We start from the raw sequence: 15,514 nt of genomic DNA on the forward strand, positions 1-15,514 counted from the left end.
AGCAGCGATATGAAAGTGTCAAACAAATAAATACAGTGGAGTTTGAGTTCCTAACCTGTGTTTATTGATAGTCAGAAAACATGTTATTTCTTACTAATTGAAGGAATAAGGTTTAAAAGACCGTTGCCCCCCCCCCCCCCCAACGGTGTTGGGAAACTCTGATAGGCGTCTTGCCTGTGACGTAGATGGTGGACAACAACTCTAGAAGCTGCACTTAATTTAATGCAAAATGAGGAAAAGGTGTGTTGTTTTTGGCTGCAATCATTCAATGTACAGTGGGACATCTGTGAACAAATGGCCCAAAGATCCCAAAATATCCAGAAAATGGACTAAATTTGTCCACTTTAAACGGGCACTTTGGAAAGGACCATCCGCTCACTCCGTTATCTGTAGCTCATTTCACTGGCGCTTTTCCAACAATATGGGCATGTAAGGACACCAACGAAAGGTGTTCAAGAGCCTCTGTAACATGGAGGTAAACAGGGTAAGGACACTCACTTCGCCTGTTTTAGTTGGTGTTAGTTAACGTTAGCTTGACTCGCTAAACCCTGTGTCTCAGATTATACTCGGCTACGTAGACGACGCTGAAGTTAGTTACTTATTCGCCAGTTTCTTATTCGGATTCTCTGTTCCACCTTAAATGGTGCTGTAGTTGCATTCTGTCGCCGCTAGATGGCAAAGTATGAACACACCTTCCATAACATGGAAAAACTACACGTTCAGATTAATTCCGTGGATATTATCTCTTTATTTTCTAAGAGTCTCAAAAATCTGAAAGTCTCACTGAAAACACAATATAACAGACTATTAATATCCTGAATATGAGGAAATTTTACTGTAGAATTGTTTTTGTAATTTCCCCGTGAGCATAGCATTGGCGTATTTGGCTTCATTCATTGGACATTTATCATTTTACTTTTAAAGTGTCTCAAACATCTGAAAGGCTTATTGAAGACACAGTATAAAAGAGTCAGAATCCTAAAGATGAAGAAATGTCACTGTGGAATTGCTTTGTCATAATCCTGTGAATATAGCACATGATGAATCTGTAGAAACATGAACTTTGGGTATATGGCATTTTTATTCTTTAATTATCAGAATCTGCAATCAATATTACAGAAGGTGTAGTACAAATACAACATCCCAAAATGTAAAGTTTAATTCACAGGTATGTTTGTTTAAACACTTAATGTCAGTGTGTATATTCACAATGCCTGGTTATTTCCGGTATTATTATATTCTTATTTGCTAGTACAGACCACGCCCATAGAGGCTGAAACGGGGAGGAGTAAAGGGCGGCTTATGAATCCGTATGAAGCCGGACCCCCATTTAATAAATGAATATGAAAAAGGGTGGAGATGGGGAGCAAGTTTAAAACAGGAGGCCCGAACACTGCTCCGAATGCGGGGATCAGCAGGAATGACCCAGCGCAGAGGAGCGAGCCTGACGTAGTGAAGCAGTCGAGTCGAGATCCGTCTCCTGAACTAAACTAAGCGAGTTTGTCCGACGCGGAAATGACGTGGTGTTATTACATAACGTCACGTATTATGCAATTTAATTAGTCCGGTTGCCTGGCAACATTTTAACATAAAACAGAGGCTTAAATATGAATAACATGGTGTAAAAAGCCTAACAAGGCAGCTTGGCTAAACAAGGCAAAGTTTGCAAGTACAAGGCCTAACCCAGCAAACACAGCTACGTATTCACAACGTGGTAAAAACCACTATATTAGTCATTTGGAACGTTGTGTAAATATTGTCAGAAAGTCAAAATGAAACACTTTATAGGGTTGTCACAACGTTTTTGTGCAACATTACACTACCATTCAGCAACAGATTTGCAACATTCCAGAAGGCCCCTTTCCTGTATTCTGCAACATTCTGACAACCTAAAATGTAATTACTCATTTATAGTCGCAAAGTAGACATAAAGTTACATCACATTATGCAAATACTGTTCTATATTTCTCATAGTAACATTGTCAGTGCATTTTTCCTGATCCACATCATCAATCATTTTTAGTCTGTTACAAAATACGGACATTACTGTGGCCAGAACAGAGATACTTAAAAAACGAGATATAGATTAAATTATGTCATCCATTTTGTTTTCATATTTCAGCATAATTACATGATAATGTACTTGTCATAGTTTTGTTTCCAAAATTGCAATGATGCAAAACATAACTACAAGCATTACACAAACATAATAAATATCAGACAATCACAATAAAATTCAGAATGCAGTTTAATCAAAAATAATTTTACAAAAAGAGTATGCACGTTTATACACATTACACACAAACACAAACATACACTCTTTACAACAGTTAAGCTCCATCCACTCACATTGAAGTTAAGAACAAATTTTAAACACAGAGCACAATAAACAGGAGTCAGTCAGAACAAAGTTCATTTATTCACACAACAAAAACAGTCTGATGAATTCTAAGGAACAGTGAGGTTGGAAAATGTTCATGTAGAAGTAAAGAAATTATAAGATGGTGATTCAGATTCCACTGGGTCTGAGTTCGCCAAAGGCTGTGGAGGGGAGGAAATGAGACAATTCACAAGTGATGAACATTGCTTGTATCCCTATAATTGTGCTACAATTGCCATATAAGGAGCACTGTGTAAGATTTAGTGACATGTAGCAGTGAATTGGAAAATCCCTCCCTTCTGGTGCATCCCCATCTTCTCTGCACCTATCCAAGTTTTTAGTGGGGCTCATTCTTTCGTTTTTTTTTTCTACTGCACAGATATAAGATATAAGTTTGGTGCATGTACTGAGAGCAAGGCAGAAAACGCATGTCTCGAGCTGCAGCACCTGCATGGCCAAACATCATCATCTATGAAAATGATCACTGAATTCATGTTCTGTGACTCTTGAACATAACCATCTAAAAAACTTTTATCTAATTTTTTATTGCTTTGGAGAGCGGCTCCTTGTTTGCACGTGGTCATGCACTGTGAAATGCCATGCATCCCAAAAGCCCCTGAGTGTTTATATCCAACAAAAAATAATGGAAATCAGCATGAAGCTTCCTGTCAATTTGCAAACCTACAGAAAAGTGATGTATGAAATTACGAAATCAATCCAAGGTTCAGATGGAGTTTTTGTATGTGAAAGTAAACCAACTATGAGCTTCTTGCCCAACCAATTCCAGAAACGATCCTAGGTGAGGATTTGAGTATATGGGACTGGAAGTATGAAAGGTTAACAGTAGAAGTGACTGACATCTGACTGGTACAATGACCTCATGCAAGCTGTGCAGTGTTTTTGCCTCCTTAAAGTATGTTTTACTGTCAAACAAATGTTGAAAAAATAAAAATCGGTGCATCCCTACTTCTAATACCTAATGATGCTTCTCATAATGCTTCTAGCACACAGATTTGTAGTTACAGGTGATTATACTCTAATAAGCATATGGTTTTATATTGCATTTCTGCTAATTACTCCCCTAAATCTTACACACTGCATGTTTCACTAGATTTTTACTTACATTCCCTTTTCGTCGTGCAATCCCTGGTGCATGCTTCAGAGTTTCAGCTATGTGAGCCTCAATGTCTGCTGCGTTTGATCCTGGTTGGCTTCTCATCACTGCTTCTGCATAGATGAAGCATACATTTTTAAACCCAACCAACATTGATTTTTTTCCATAAACATCTAAGCTCGCAAGTACAGAGAAATACACTCACTCATTATTACTCTGTAAATGGTTAGATTCTGAAGTGAGATTTTCCCTTTCCTTCCTTTCAGACTAAATGAAGCCCATATTCTTGAGGATGCAATTGTGCGCATTGTACGTCTTACTGAATCTCCAAGGGAATGCCCCCCTAAGGTGGCAAGGTACCTGACCTATGAAGAGAATTGTATAGTTTACAGTTTTAATTTTCCTATTTATTGGAAATATTTCAACTTATAAACAATGGATTGATGGTGCGTATGAGAGGGTTTGATGGTGTGTGTGAGAGAAAGTTTAATGGTGAGTGTGAGAGCGTTTGATGGTGTGTGTGAGAAGTTCAATGGTGTGTATAAAAGGGTTTGATGGTGTGTATGAGAGGATTGACAGCGTGTGTTAGAGGTAAGTTTGAAATGGTTATTTAGTAATGAAAATGGTTTTATATTTACATTGATAAGTCAAAAAAAAAAACCTTTTACAGATTAACAATTAAATGGTTCTTTGCATCATGAAGGGTTTCTTCAGATTGATTGAAAATGTGCTATAGACGGTTTCTGTATAGTGCCTTTAAGAGAAGAGTTCTGTATGGCACCAAAAATGGTTCTATTGTTACAAGCTTAACATCATAACAATAGAAGATTACTTTTCTGAAAAGAACCATCTATAGCACATTCTCCATCAGTCTGAAGAACTCCTTCATGATGCAAAGAACCATTTAATCATGCAAAAGGTTCTTCGAGTGTTCAGGGTTCACACCATTTCCCTTAATAAAGAATCCTTATAAAACCATCAATTTTAACTGTGTAGTTGTCTATGCTGCATTTAAATTGGATTTGTAATTATGAATTTATTTTATATCATTGGATTAATTGAGCTTGTCACCATTTTTCTTTCTTCTTCTTCATCTTTCAGCTTAATTTCAATCTTATTAAAACCCTCCATATCATCCACAGTGACAAACTCCATATCCATTGGCACCTCACTTCTAGCATTAATCAGCTGTTTAAGGAGAAGGCTTTGTTCCTCCTGCTTCTGTAGTAGCTGGTCAAGTTTCATGAGGACATGCATTTGAAAATCTATGAAACAGAATTTTGTCAATATAATTTCCAAACATTATCAATAACATTAATGAACACTTACAAAGAAACTTACTGTCTCTTTGAGGAGGGCGCTCTGGTTGAATGGGTGGTCCTAAAATAATTGCAGAAAACATTTATATTCTTAATATTCTGTTAAAATTCCAACAGGCAAAGGCTGTGTAGTAAATTATTATTTTACTGGTTGTTTTCCATATAAACAAACATCACTGTCTGAGGGCTAATGCTTCTCATAGTCACAATTCAGCAACTGTTGAAATGCAACAGAGCCATTTCCACAGTATTTGCTATAATGTTTAAAAGTACAAACAAACAATTTTTTTGTTTTTCAGATATCAGCAGCCTGCATTTCTTGTCATTCATGCATGTTCTAAATCATTCCAATCAATGCCCACTCTTAATTATTCTAACTAATGCTGCTCTGTGTGTGTATGTATGTGTGTTTACTGCCCCTAATCCCTAGTATGAGAGTGTGTTCACTGCCATGAATGAGTTAAATGCAGTGGTCAAACTTTGTTGTACTTTTGTACAATCATAAAGCATGTAAGAAGTAGTAAGATGTAATGCTTCAATCAAATCAGCATTTTGGCTTCCAATATTATATTAAGATTCTTCACTGACAAATATAAAAGTCACAATAAAGCCTTAAAACTAGTCAAGTAAACTAGAAAGGGTACACGAAACAATAATAATAATAAAATAAATAAATAAATAACAATGTACATTTTCCATACATGAAAACCAATACCAAACCTGCATCACAGAAAATAAAACAAAATGTATTCTCTGTAACTCACTTTGGGCCATTTCCAGTTCTCTACCCACAACCACAGGAATCTCGGACCCTATAAGTAACATAATAATGTCTACATCATTTCATTTATTTAAACATGCCAGATTTTTTTCCCTTCTATTATTGTTTGTATGTATATGTGCATGTGGCTGTTTCTTATAAAAAGAAAATAACTCACAATTCGGCAAACTTGCTGGTTCTCTTGCCATATCCAACCCTCTTTCCATATCTAACACAGGCAATATAAACATTACATATACATGAATGCATTCAGACATACAACAATTTTAATATTGATCAAATAAATAATGCCTTACCTTGGTAGAGAGCACATCTTGTTTGTGCAAGAAAGTCAGACAATCTAGGTGGAGATCTAGCTTGAACTTTAGGACCCTTGGTAGGTTGGAAACTATCTGCAGCACACAGTTAAGTAATATTTACTGATATATTGAACACCAAATTCTTAATATATTAAGACACATTGCCCTTTAAAATACATGCATCATATTAAATATTTACCATCCTCACTGGCAGAGGTATAACACAAATAGCGAGATGGTGGCCTCTTTTCCCTTAGCTTCTTCCCACTCCCATCTGACTCCTCTAAACAAGAAGTGTTCTCTGCCTTCCTCATTAGCTGATGAGCTGTTTTATAATCAACTTTGCAAAGAATTGGTGCCCAAGAGTTAAAATATTTGCTTCTAAACAATTAACAATAATGATTAAAATGAGCCTTCAGAAATTGATACACACCTGATGATTTAAAAACTCTGACTTCAAGTTTTTTCCACAACGCTTTGTCGGGCAAAGATCCACGTTGAATCAATTTTTGTTTATTTTTAGGTGGCCAGTAGCAAAAGTGTCCCTAAACATATAAGTGAAGTTGAATTACTTTGATGGGCCTCAACCTTTGTTTTGCAAACTCTCATATTTGCTGCTTTCTAGATTTAATTAAGCAGCGATTTTCTACGTCATTCAAGTGAGTGTGTTTAAGGAAAACATCAAAATGTGCATGTAAGGGCTACTCTAAAGCCAGAACAGGAAGCCATAAAATTTACTAGCATTTCAAGTTTACTAGCAAGTAAGATCATGTTACATACTTTTAATACTACTCTTGAAACACTGGACAAGCTTTACAGACTGGTGACAAAAATCCAATTTAACAAAATAGTAAATTGCAATACACATGTCTAAAAATGTAAGGAGTATTGTTAATTTCATATTAGTGTTATATATTGAATGATCCTGGGATCAGGGACTACCTACCTTAAATCTACATTCACTGTTCTTTTATTAGCTCCACTGACCATACAGGAGCACTTTGTAGTTCCCCCTGTTATTCAATGGACAGGACCCATACAGGACCCCCACAGAGGGTATGATTTGGGTGTTGGATCATTCTCAGTGCTGCAGTGACACTGACATTGTGGTGGTGTGTTAGTGTGTGTTGTGCTGGTATGAGTGGATCCGACACATCAGTGCTTCACACATCAGAGCTTTTAAAACCTATGCACACTCACTGTCCACTCTAATAGACACTCCTAACTTGTTAGTCCACCATGTAGATGTAAAGTCAAAGACAGTAGCTGATCTGGTGCTGCAGAGTTTGTATAGGTTTTCCTCTAGTCCATCAGTGGACACAGGATGCAGCACACAGGACACTGTTGGCTGGAAATGTTTGGTTGATGGACTATTCTGAGTACAGCAGTGACCCTGAGGGCTTTAAAAATTCAGCAGCTGTGTCTGACCTCTTGTGCCAGCACAACACACACTAACACATCACCAACACGTCAGTGTCACTGCAGCGCTGAGAATGATCCACCACCCAATTCATGCCTGCTCTGTGCATCCTGTAGTGGTTCTGACCAATGAAAAACAGGGTGAAATCAGGATAAGAAAGTACGCAGAGAAACAGATGACTGCAGTCTAAATGTAGAACTACAAAGTGTTCTGGTGTTTTCAGTGGAGCTGATAAACTGGATGATGAGTATAGACACAAGGTAGGTTTTCCTAATTCAGTGTATAAATTGTTAACTACCTTAGTGTTTTAAACTGTAAGCTCTAAACTCTAACAGTATTTTAACTGAAATGAGGTTTTGTCAGCATACTGTAAAGTTCATACCTGTGTACAAACCAGTATGGATAGGTCAATTGTCATAGGTTTTGTTATAAAAACTACAAAAAACTGTGTACCAATCACATAATAATGGTATAGGAATTACATGCATTACATTAAAATAAAAATCTTACTTCACATGTTCTCTCCACCCAGGAATCCGGGACAACAGCCACACTTCGCTCTTGTACAAATTCAAGAACTGAATACATACTGTTAACATATAAAAAAACATATATAAGTTGGTTATCTGATATTCTATTACACGTCATCAACTTAACCTTGAATCCAGTTTCTAGTCCTGAATTTTAAATAATTATTTATGTTTTGCGCTGCCTACCAGTGTTTAGTCTAGTCATTTTAGAATTCAGGAGCAGTAAACTGATTCAGGATTTGGAGTCGAAGACCTGTGCTGTATTATTGATGCTGAATGACAAGCAAATGTAAATATGAGGTACCTGACTTTTTTCTTGGCCACGAAATTTCACAATTCCATTTTACAATTATTGAATTCATTATTTATTCCTTGTTTGTTCATTTACATATATACATAGTTCTTGTTATTGCTGGGACGGCTAGTTACTGAATGCAGTTCATTCATTCACTCCTTATGAAGAAGGGTAAGGTACAAAATATGATTTCCTCGGTGAATTTTGATTGCCCTTTTCATGATTTTATTTTTTGGCACCATCCTTATGGTCATGTCTCCACAGTGAAATGTATATGCTCCAATGAATGTTGAATCACATGGCTCCACAAACATTGGCATTGGTTGGCTATAAATGCGGCACAAACATCCATTCTTTGTGTCATCAACAATTTCACAACACTGTCCATCCACTGACAGAAAAGCATTATCTGGTGTGTGACAAGTGAATGTTTCTCCTCTTTTTTTGGTTTGTAATGCCATTCCTGTCTCACTCTCCCAAATTCTTTTTGCAATCTGCACTAGTGGGTTTTTAGGGGATCTAACCATTTTCTTCAGTGTCTGCATGTAGTTCTCAAAAGGAAATCCAGAACAGTTATCCAGAGAATCATGAATGATTCCATCAGTTGCTATATGTAGCAAAGAATGCACATTGTATATTAAAAACTGAGATCCATATAGGTCCCTGCCTTCAGCTACAAAGTACTCCAAAAGACTTTGTGCATACATCCCATATTGTTTCACGTGGTCAGGACTTAACAAAATGCACAGTGCAACACTGAAACAAAGAAAATGCTCATATAGGTCTTGTCTAAGTACACCAGGCAAAACAACTTTACCTGTATATAGCATAAACTGTCTAAGTTCAGTTGCCTTCCATCTGTCTAGGTGTTTCAGACTCCTGGGTCTTCGGGCAAAACATGTGGGAATGTTTTTCTGGAGATCTATGAGCCTAGTACTAACAATTTCAACCTGTCCTGCAGACATCATTGTCTCCCTGCTTCGTCCTCTTTCTCCTCTTGTCCAGATGAGTAGTAATTTTTTCATGACACCAAGACAAGTCTGGTGCATATAATCAATTGGAAAAGCTTTTACCATGTCAATTGGTAGTTCACAAAATGGTGTACCACCATGATGGTGTTCAGCTTGGCTCTGTGTACGGAATGTCCTATCTGTTCTGAGAAATAAGTGATCTATTTGTTGGTATGTCACAGTATTCTGCCAGGTGCCTCTCTGGTGACATCTATCACACCCATAGTAAGCAGAGTATTGCTTGGTGTTTTTAACCATTGCACGTGCAGGTGCATCACAGACAACACATTTTATTTTGATTTTGATATTCTTTCCTCCTATGTCAAAACCATTTTGTAGTACATCTTTTAGATCAGAAATGGCATCTTCAAGAAAGGACAAGTCTGTTGGTCTATGGTTTCCTGAGGTTAGAGTGAGAGGGAAGACAAATAATGGATCTAAATGCACTGCGCATAGCACTGGCCACAAGCAAGTTGCTGAGCTCTTAAATAGTGGCAGCCCATCAATATTTAGGGAAAGCTCCAAATACTCTAATGATGCTATTTTGTCCTGTGAATAGCGTTCCATTAGTCTTGACAGTTGGTGTCTTAATTGAAAATGTACATACTGCATTCCAGATTTAATTGTTGTTTCTACAGATCTAGCTGTCTTCAGAAGTGTGCGGGTGGTTAAAGGTACTGTTAAACCAACAGAGCTAAGGATTTTCAAAAGATCATCAACAGCCCTATGTGAAACACTGTTATCATTCACCCAGCATGCAAGCTGTTTCTGTATATCTTGTTTCAGCTCCTTTTTCCTCAGACTTGACTGAGAGGGAGTTGTTGCATTATATGTACATGTGTTACATGCAACACTGCAGCCAATCTCAACAGTGGCATCTTCGCTGTTTGCCTCAAATAAGGAATAATTGCAGTCAGTCTCATTGTCTTCCTGGCTGTATTCCTCAGACAAGTAAGGACTGCAAATTGTCCCTACAATAGGCTCCTGGCTGCTTGCCTCAGATATGAGAGAAGAAATTGTTATCATATTTTTTTCTGTTTTGTTTTCTGAGACCCCTAATCCTCCAAGAATTCTCCTGGCTGATCTCCATCTTTTGAGGTAGTCTTTCCTGCTCCATCCTCTTTTAACCATCCTTAAATATTAAGAGGTCCAATTTAAAGTCAGAAACTCATCAACTGTTATCACAAATCCATTATTATATTGCTGTAAAATAAGAGTGTAGGAGTGACTGGGTCATTAAATAATTTAAAATATAATTTACTCTGACATGCCAAATGTCGTAGAATAGCAGTTTGTGAATTGATTATTAAGTGATGTTACCTTAAAAGACTGTTTGAACGACGTGATAGTGGGTGCCAGACAGATGGGACATAACATTTTCAAAGTTTTGTGGCCATTTAATATTACTCAATCCATTGTACAGGGAATACATCATAGAAGGCATTACCACCCACAGTTTATAGCACAGTGTCCACCCACAAGAAGACCTACCAGAGTGCCTCTGTTCAAACCATGAAACCAAACACCACATTACATGGGCTCAGAAGGTTGCTAAAAGGACGCTAGAAGACTGGCAACATGTGGCTTGGTCCAATGAATCGGTTGTTTTGGACTGATTGTACAGTGTGTATGTGACCCAGACCCCATGAAGACATGGACTGGTGGACCTTGTGCTCCCATATCCTGCTGAAGCTAAAGAACATTGCACTGACCTGTGATCGCTTGTCTTGGTAAAGTCTTCGATTATGTATTCCTTGCACATGTTATACTGTAGATAGAGGAATGTTAAATGCCCACTCAACTTTGGAAGTGGAACATGCCATCTGTCTGACACATGCTCTCTTGCCTTTTCCAAACTCTGATAATATATGTCGCCTTGACATTAGCATGCTGGCCAATGTTCAACCTCACTCACAGGATAACACCTCACAATGTATACAGGTACGGGCATTGCCAAGTCATCCTCTGAGGTAACACTTGATAATCAATTTACATAACGCTACTCCATGACATTTGGCATGTCACTGTACATTAATAAATATCGCATTGGGAAAATAAATATTACAAACTATTCATTTACAGTATTTTTACATATTTGATTACATATTTTAAAAATTCTTTGAACAATAAATTGATAAATAAATATACATTGATGTATAATGAGTTAATGCATGAGTTCATTATTCTGAATAATTCATTTTTGTTTAGAGCATCCTTGATAGTGTCCTAATTACCCGAGACCTGTAAATTTGCACATTAGTAGTATTTAAGTGTAGAATAGAAACGTTTTAAACATTTTAACTAAAGTAAATGGGTTTTACATTATTGAGAATATGGATTAAAAACTTTTGTATTATTATTCTAAACTTCTAAATGGTAGGTTAGACCTATACGCAATTATTAATTACGAGATGATAAATGTATTTCAACATGTGGACGACAGGAAAACGGAAAAAAGAAATGCACACATTAAGTCCAGCTACCTCATAGTATCCACATAACACAACAGCAAGTGAAATTGCCTACAATTTATTGTTTGGGCAGTTAAAAGGTAGACATACCAAGACATTTATGTGAAATGCGTCTGACTGAACTTTCAGTGAGATGCGTTAGCATTTGCCAATTAACCCATTCATGGCACTCGCAGTCACTCAAACTCTCTTTTGTTCAGACACACACCTCTATCAACATTTCCCTCAGTTGTAGCTATACAGCACGATGGCAAAAAGACAAAAGTATTTTGTCTATTGTAGTCATAGGGGTTTTAGAATCAGAAGAGTCGACTCACAACACCCTTTTGCCACACTAATACTCGTTTAAAACGTCAAAATAACTTCAGGACCAACGAAAAAGGCAGGCGACTATTGGAAGAGGTGTGGGACTCGAATGCTCTTTAAAATTATAGTTTTAAATATTAGTATATTAGTATAACTTATTAGTTATACGTTCTGTTCCGTAACATTAGCTAACTAGCTAACATCAATTGTACAAATAATGCTGATAAACTAAGCAAGAATACTGAGCTATCTACCCAGAATTGTCTGTAAATGGGGACTATGGTAGTACGTATATAGTATACAACATATACATTCGAAAATGTTCTAAAATTTATATTTTATAGTCATAATTTATAAATCACTCACCTGAAATCCTGTGAGACTTCAACGCAGCAACGGTTCTTCGCCAACTGACAAAAAATTGAATTTCTCTCGTGCCCTCTAGGAGCAGGTTGCAGAAAGGTGGACACAAGGTTGCAGCGGGACCAGTAGAATCTGATTCGCGCAGTTGTCATAACGTACTTCATTGGTTATGTTGGCACCAACCCACATAGTTCATAACTGCAACCTTTATCAATAGGTTGATAGAAAGTAGATGCAGGGTTTTATTGCCACCAACCTTAGTGCAACATATTAACAACATAGTAAGAGAGTGCCTGTTAAGTAACGTGGCCACCAACATAACCACACCTAAAATACAACGTTGTGTGGAAGTTGTGTGTTTGCTGGGAACCCAGTAAACATTTAGCCGTTGATTCAACGTTGAAATAACGTAATGACTGCCGTCTAATCAACGTTCTCTTAAGGTTGAAAATGAAAGTTGAAAAGACGTCCAAACACAGACATTGAAAAGACGACTGTTAGACGTATTTTGGACGTCCATTGACGTTATTAATTGGTCCCGAAATAAATGACTTGTATAAAACGCGTTTTGGACGTCCACTGACGTTATCGATTGGTCACCACTTAACTAACTTATAAGGATGGATTTTGGACGTCCATTGACGTTTATAATATGTCATTGACGGACAGACTACTTTTAGACCTATTTTGAACGTCCAGGGACCTTCCTTGTTTACTGGGAAAGGCCAAGCCTATGTGTGGATAGAAATTACATCCCAAACAGTCAAAGTACCAAGAGAAAAATGTATACGTGTAACATTAGTTAATAGGGAGTCGTGGGTAGTTTGGGCCAGTGAGGTCAAACAAGGACTAACTGACTAGTGTCTATTTACAGAGTAAGAAAAATGAAAGGAAGTTTATTTAAAAGACATTTTAACTGTTGAGATCATCACTATTGAGAGCTTGTCTTAATCATGATAAATAACTGTGTTCATACGTTCTCATGTCTCGAGCTGTGAAGATTATGATGAAGATTTTGAACATGGTTTGTGAGAAACTTCAAAAGTTGGTTCATAATATTTAACACTTTAATACCCATGACAGTTATGCCCAGTGCATCAGTAAAAGCCTCGTTGACATAAAGAATATAACTGAGAGCATATCTTGGCTGTAGGACTTGCCTAAGGTCAGTCAAGACCAACATTTGGATCAGAGTATTATTTTATAGAAATGTTTAAAATCGTGAAATGATCTTTTCACAATTTTAAACATTTCTATATTGTTATGGTCAATAATGCCCTTTAATAAACTTTCTTACATTTTAAGCTTTAGGGCTTAGGCAAACTTAATCTTATCAATGCCTTGTTTAGCCTCACTGGGCCGAGCTGCCTAAACTGTGCTAATTCTTGCTTCAGAGCAACCTTCATTAATATACGCAAAAATATAATATTTACTTTAACTATTTGGGATTTATTTTTTGGGGAAAACCACAAATTCCTTTTGTCTTTTTTACAGATTTCTTTCCATATGTAAGGCCCTCTTTTATATTAATATGTTGCCAGGCAACCTGACTAATTGCTATAAAATGGCATAATAATAAAAATATAATAATAATAACCAGGCATCATGAATATACACACTGACATTCAGTGTTTAAACAAACACACTCTACACTTTGTGATATTATATTTGTACTACACCTTCTCTCATATCAATTACAGATTCTTGATAATCTAACAATTAAAAAATAAAAATTCCATAGGACATACAAAGTCCATAGTCCAGAGCCTACATGGAATCACTGGGCACAAGGTAGGAACACACCTTGGAAGGGGTGCCAGTCCTTCACGTGGTGACACACACATACACACATTCACTCACACAATCACACATAGGGAAATTTTTTGAGTTGCCAATTCATCTATTCACGTGTGTTTTTGGACTGTGGGAGGAAAGCGGAACACCTGGAGGAAACCCACGCAGACACAGGGAGAACACACCATACTCCTCACACAGAGTCACCCGGAGGAAACCCACGCAGACACAGGGAGAACACACCATACTCCTCACAGACAGTCACCTGGAGCAGCACTTGAACCCACAACCTCCAGGTCCCTGTAGCTGTGTGACTGTGACGCTAACTGCTGTCACCGTGCCGCCCGTTTTACATCTTATATTTTTAAGTAATTTCTTCAGGTTTATTTGTTTAGTTACATAAGCTCCATCTCTCAGTACTGTTCAAATGAAGCTCATGTGTTCGTATAATTAAATGTTTAAAAAGACAAAGGCTTTCATGGGGTGTCCTAACTTTTCACATGAATGTATAATCAAAGTTCATGTTTCCACATGCTATGTTCATATCACATGCCGTGTTCACAGGGCCATGACAAAAAAAAAAAAATTAATAACTCCACAGTGACTTTTCTTCATCTTTAGGATTCTGATAGTCTTTTATACTGTGTCTTCAATAAGCCTTTCATATTTTTGAGACATTTTAAAAGTAAAAAAATAAAAAGATAACATAGTCTGTTATATTGCATCTTCGCCTTTCAGATGTTTGAGACACTTTGATAATTTGGAGATAATGACCAATGAATTAAGCCACGTGCAATTTCTCCACACATACTATCGTGTCCAATGCTATGTTTATAGTGCAATTATATAAAATTTCCACAGTAAAAATTCGTCATTTTCAGCAAATTATTAGTCTGTTACATTGTATCTTCAGTGAGCCTTTCAGAATTTTGAGACACTGTGACAATAATGAGATAATGTCCAATCAATTAGGCCAAATAAGCAATTTCTCCACACATTCTACAGTGTCCAATGCTATGTTTATAGGGCTATTACAAAATAATTCCACAGTAAAATGTCTTCATCTTCAGGGTATTAATAGTCTGTTATATTGTGTCTTCAGTGAGACTTTCAGATTTCTGAGACACTTTGAAAATAAAGAGATAATGTCCAATGAATTAAGCCAAATGCTCAATTTCCCCATACATTCTATCATGTCTAATGCTATGTTTATAGGGCCATTATATAAAAATTCCACAGTAAAATTTCTTCATCTTCAAGGTATTAATAGTCTGTTATATTGTGTCTTCAGTGAGACTTTCAGATTTTTGAGACTCTTAGAAAATAAAGAGTTAATATCCAGTGAATTTAGCCAAATTTCTCCACATATTCTATCATGTCTAATGCTATGTTTATAGGGCTATTACAAAATAATTCCACAGTAAAATTTCTT

The 15,514-nt window shown here is 36.8% G+C and overlaps 1 protein-coding gene across 4 annotated transcripts; it reads right to left on the reverse strand.

The window, feature by feature from the left end:
- Positions 1-1,691: 1,691 nt before the first annotated feature.
- On the reverse strand, positions 1,692-12,633 carry LOC136675851 (uncharacterized). 4 transcript variants are annotated; one of them, XM_066652626.1, is made up of 12 exons: positions 12,292-12,633; positions 7,824-7,902; positions 6,327-6,438; positions 6,093-6,233; positions 5,891-5,986; positions 5,752-5,802; positions 5,578-5,625; positions 4,836-4,874; positions 4,662-4,759; positions 3,700-3,859; positions 3,504-3,607; positions 1,692-2,541 (listed from the first exon to the last, which is right to left on the reverse strand). In XM_066652626.1, exons 1-12 carry the CDS (start codon positions 12,450-12,452, stop codon positions 2,476-2,478), a joined length of 1,155 nt encoding a protein of 384 aa, XP_066508723.1. In that variant the 5' UTR covers positions 12,453-12,633; the 3' UTR covers positions 1,692-2,475. The 4 variants fall into 4 exon arrangements, with proteins under 4 accessions (XP_066508723.1, XP_066508722.1, XP_066508724.1 ...); XM_066652625.1 differs by having other exon boundaries at positions 4,566-4,759; XM_066652627.1 differs by lacking the exon at positions 6,093-6,233 and having other exon boundaries at positions 4,566-4,759.
- Positions 12,634-15,514: the final 2,881 nt, after the last annotated feature.

This window comes from Hoplias malabaricus, chromosome X1 (assembly GCF_029633855.1).
Source record: "Hoplias malabaricus isolate fHopMal1 chromosome X1, fHopMal1.hap1, whole genome shotgun sequence".
NCBI lineage: Eukaryota > Metazoa > Chordata > Actinopteri > Characiformes > Erythrinidae > Hoplias > Hoplias malabaricus.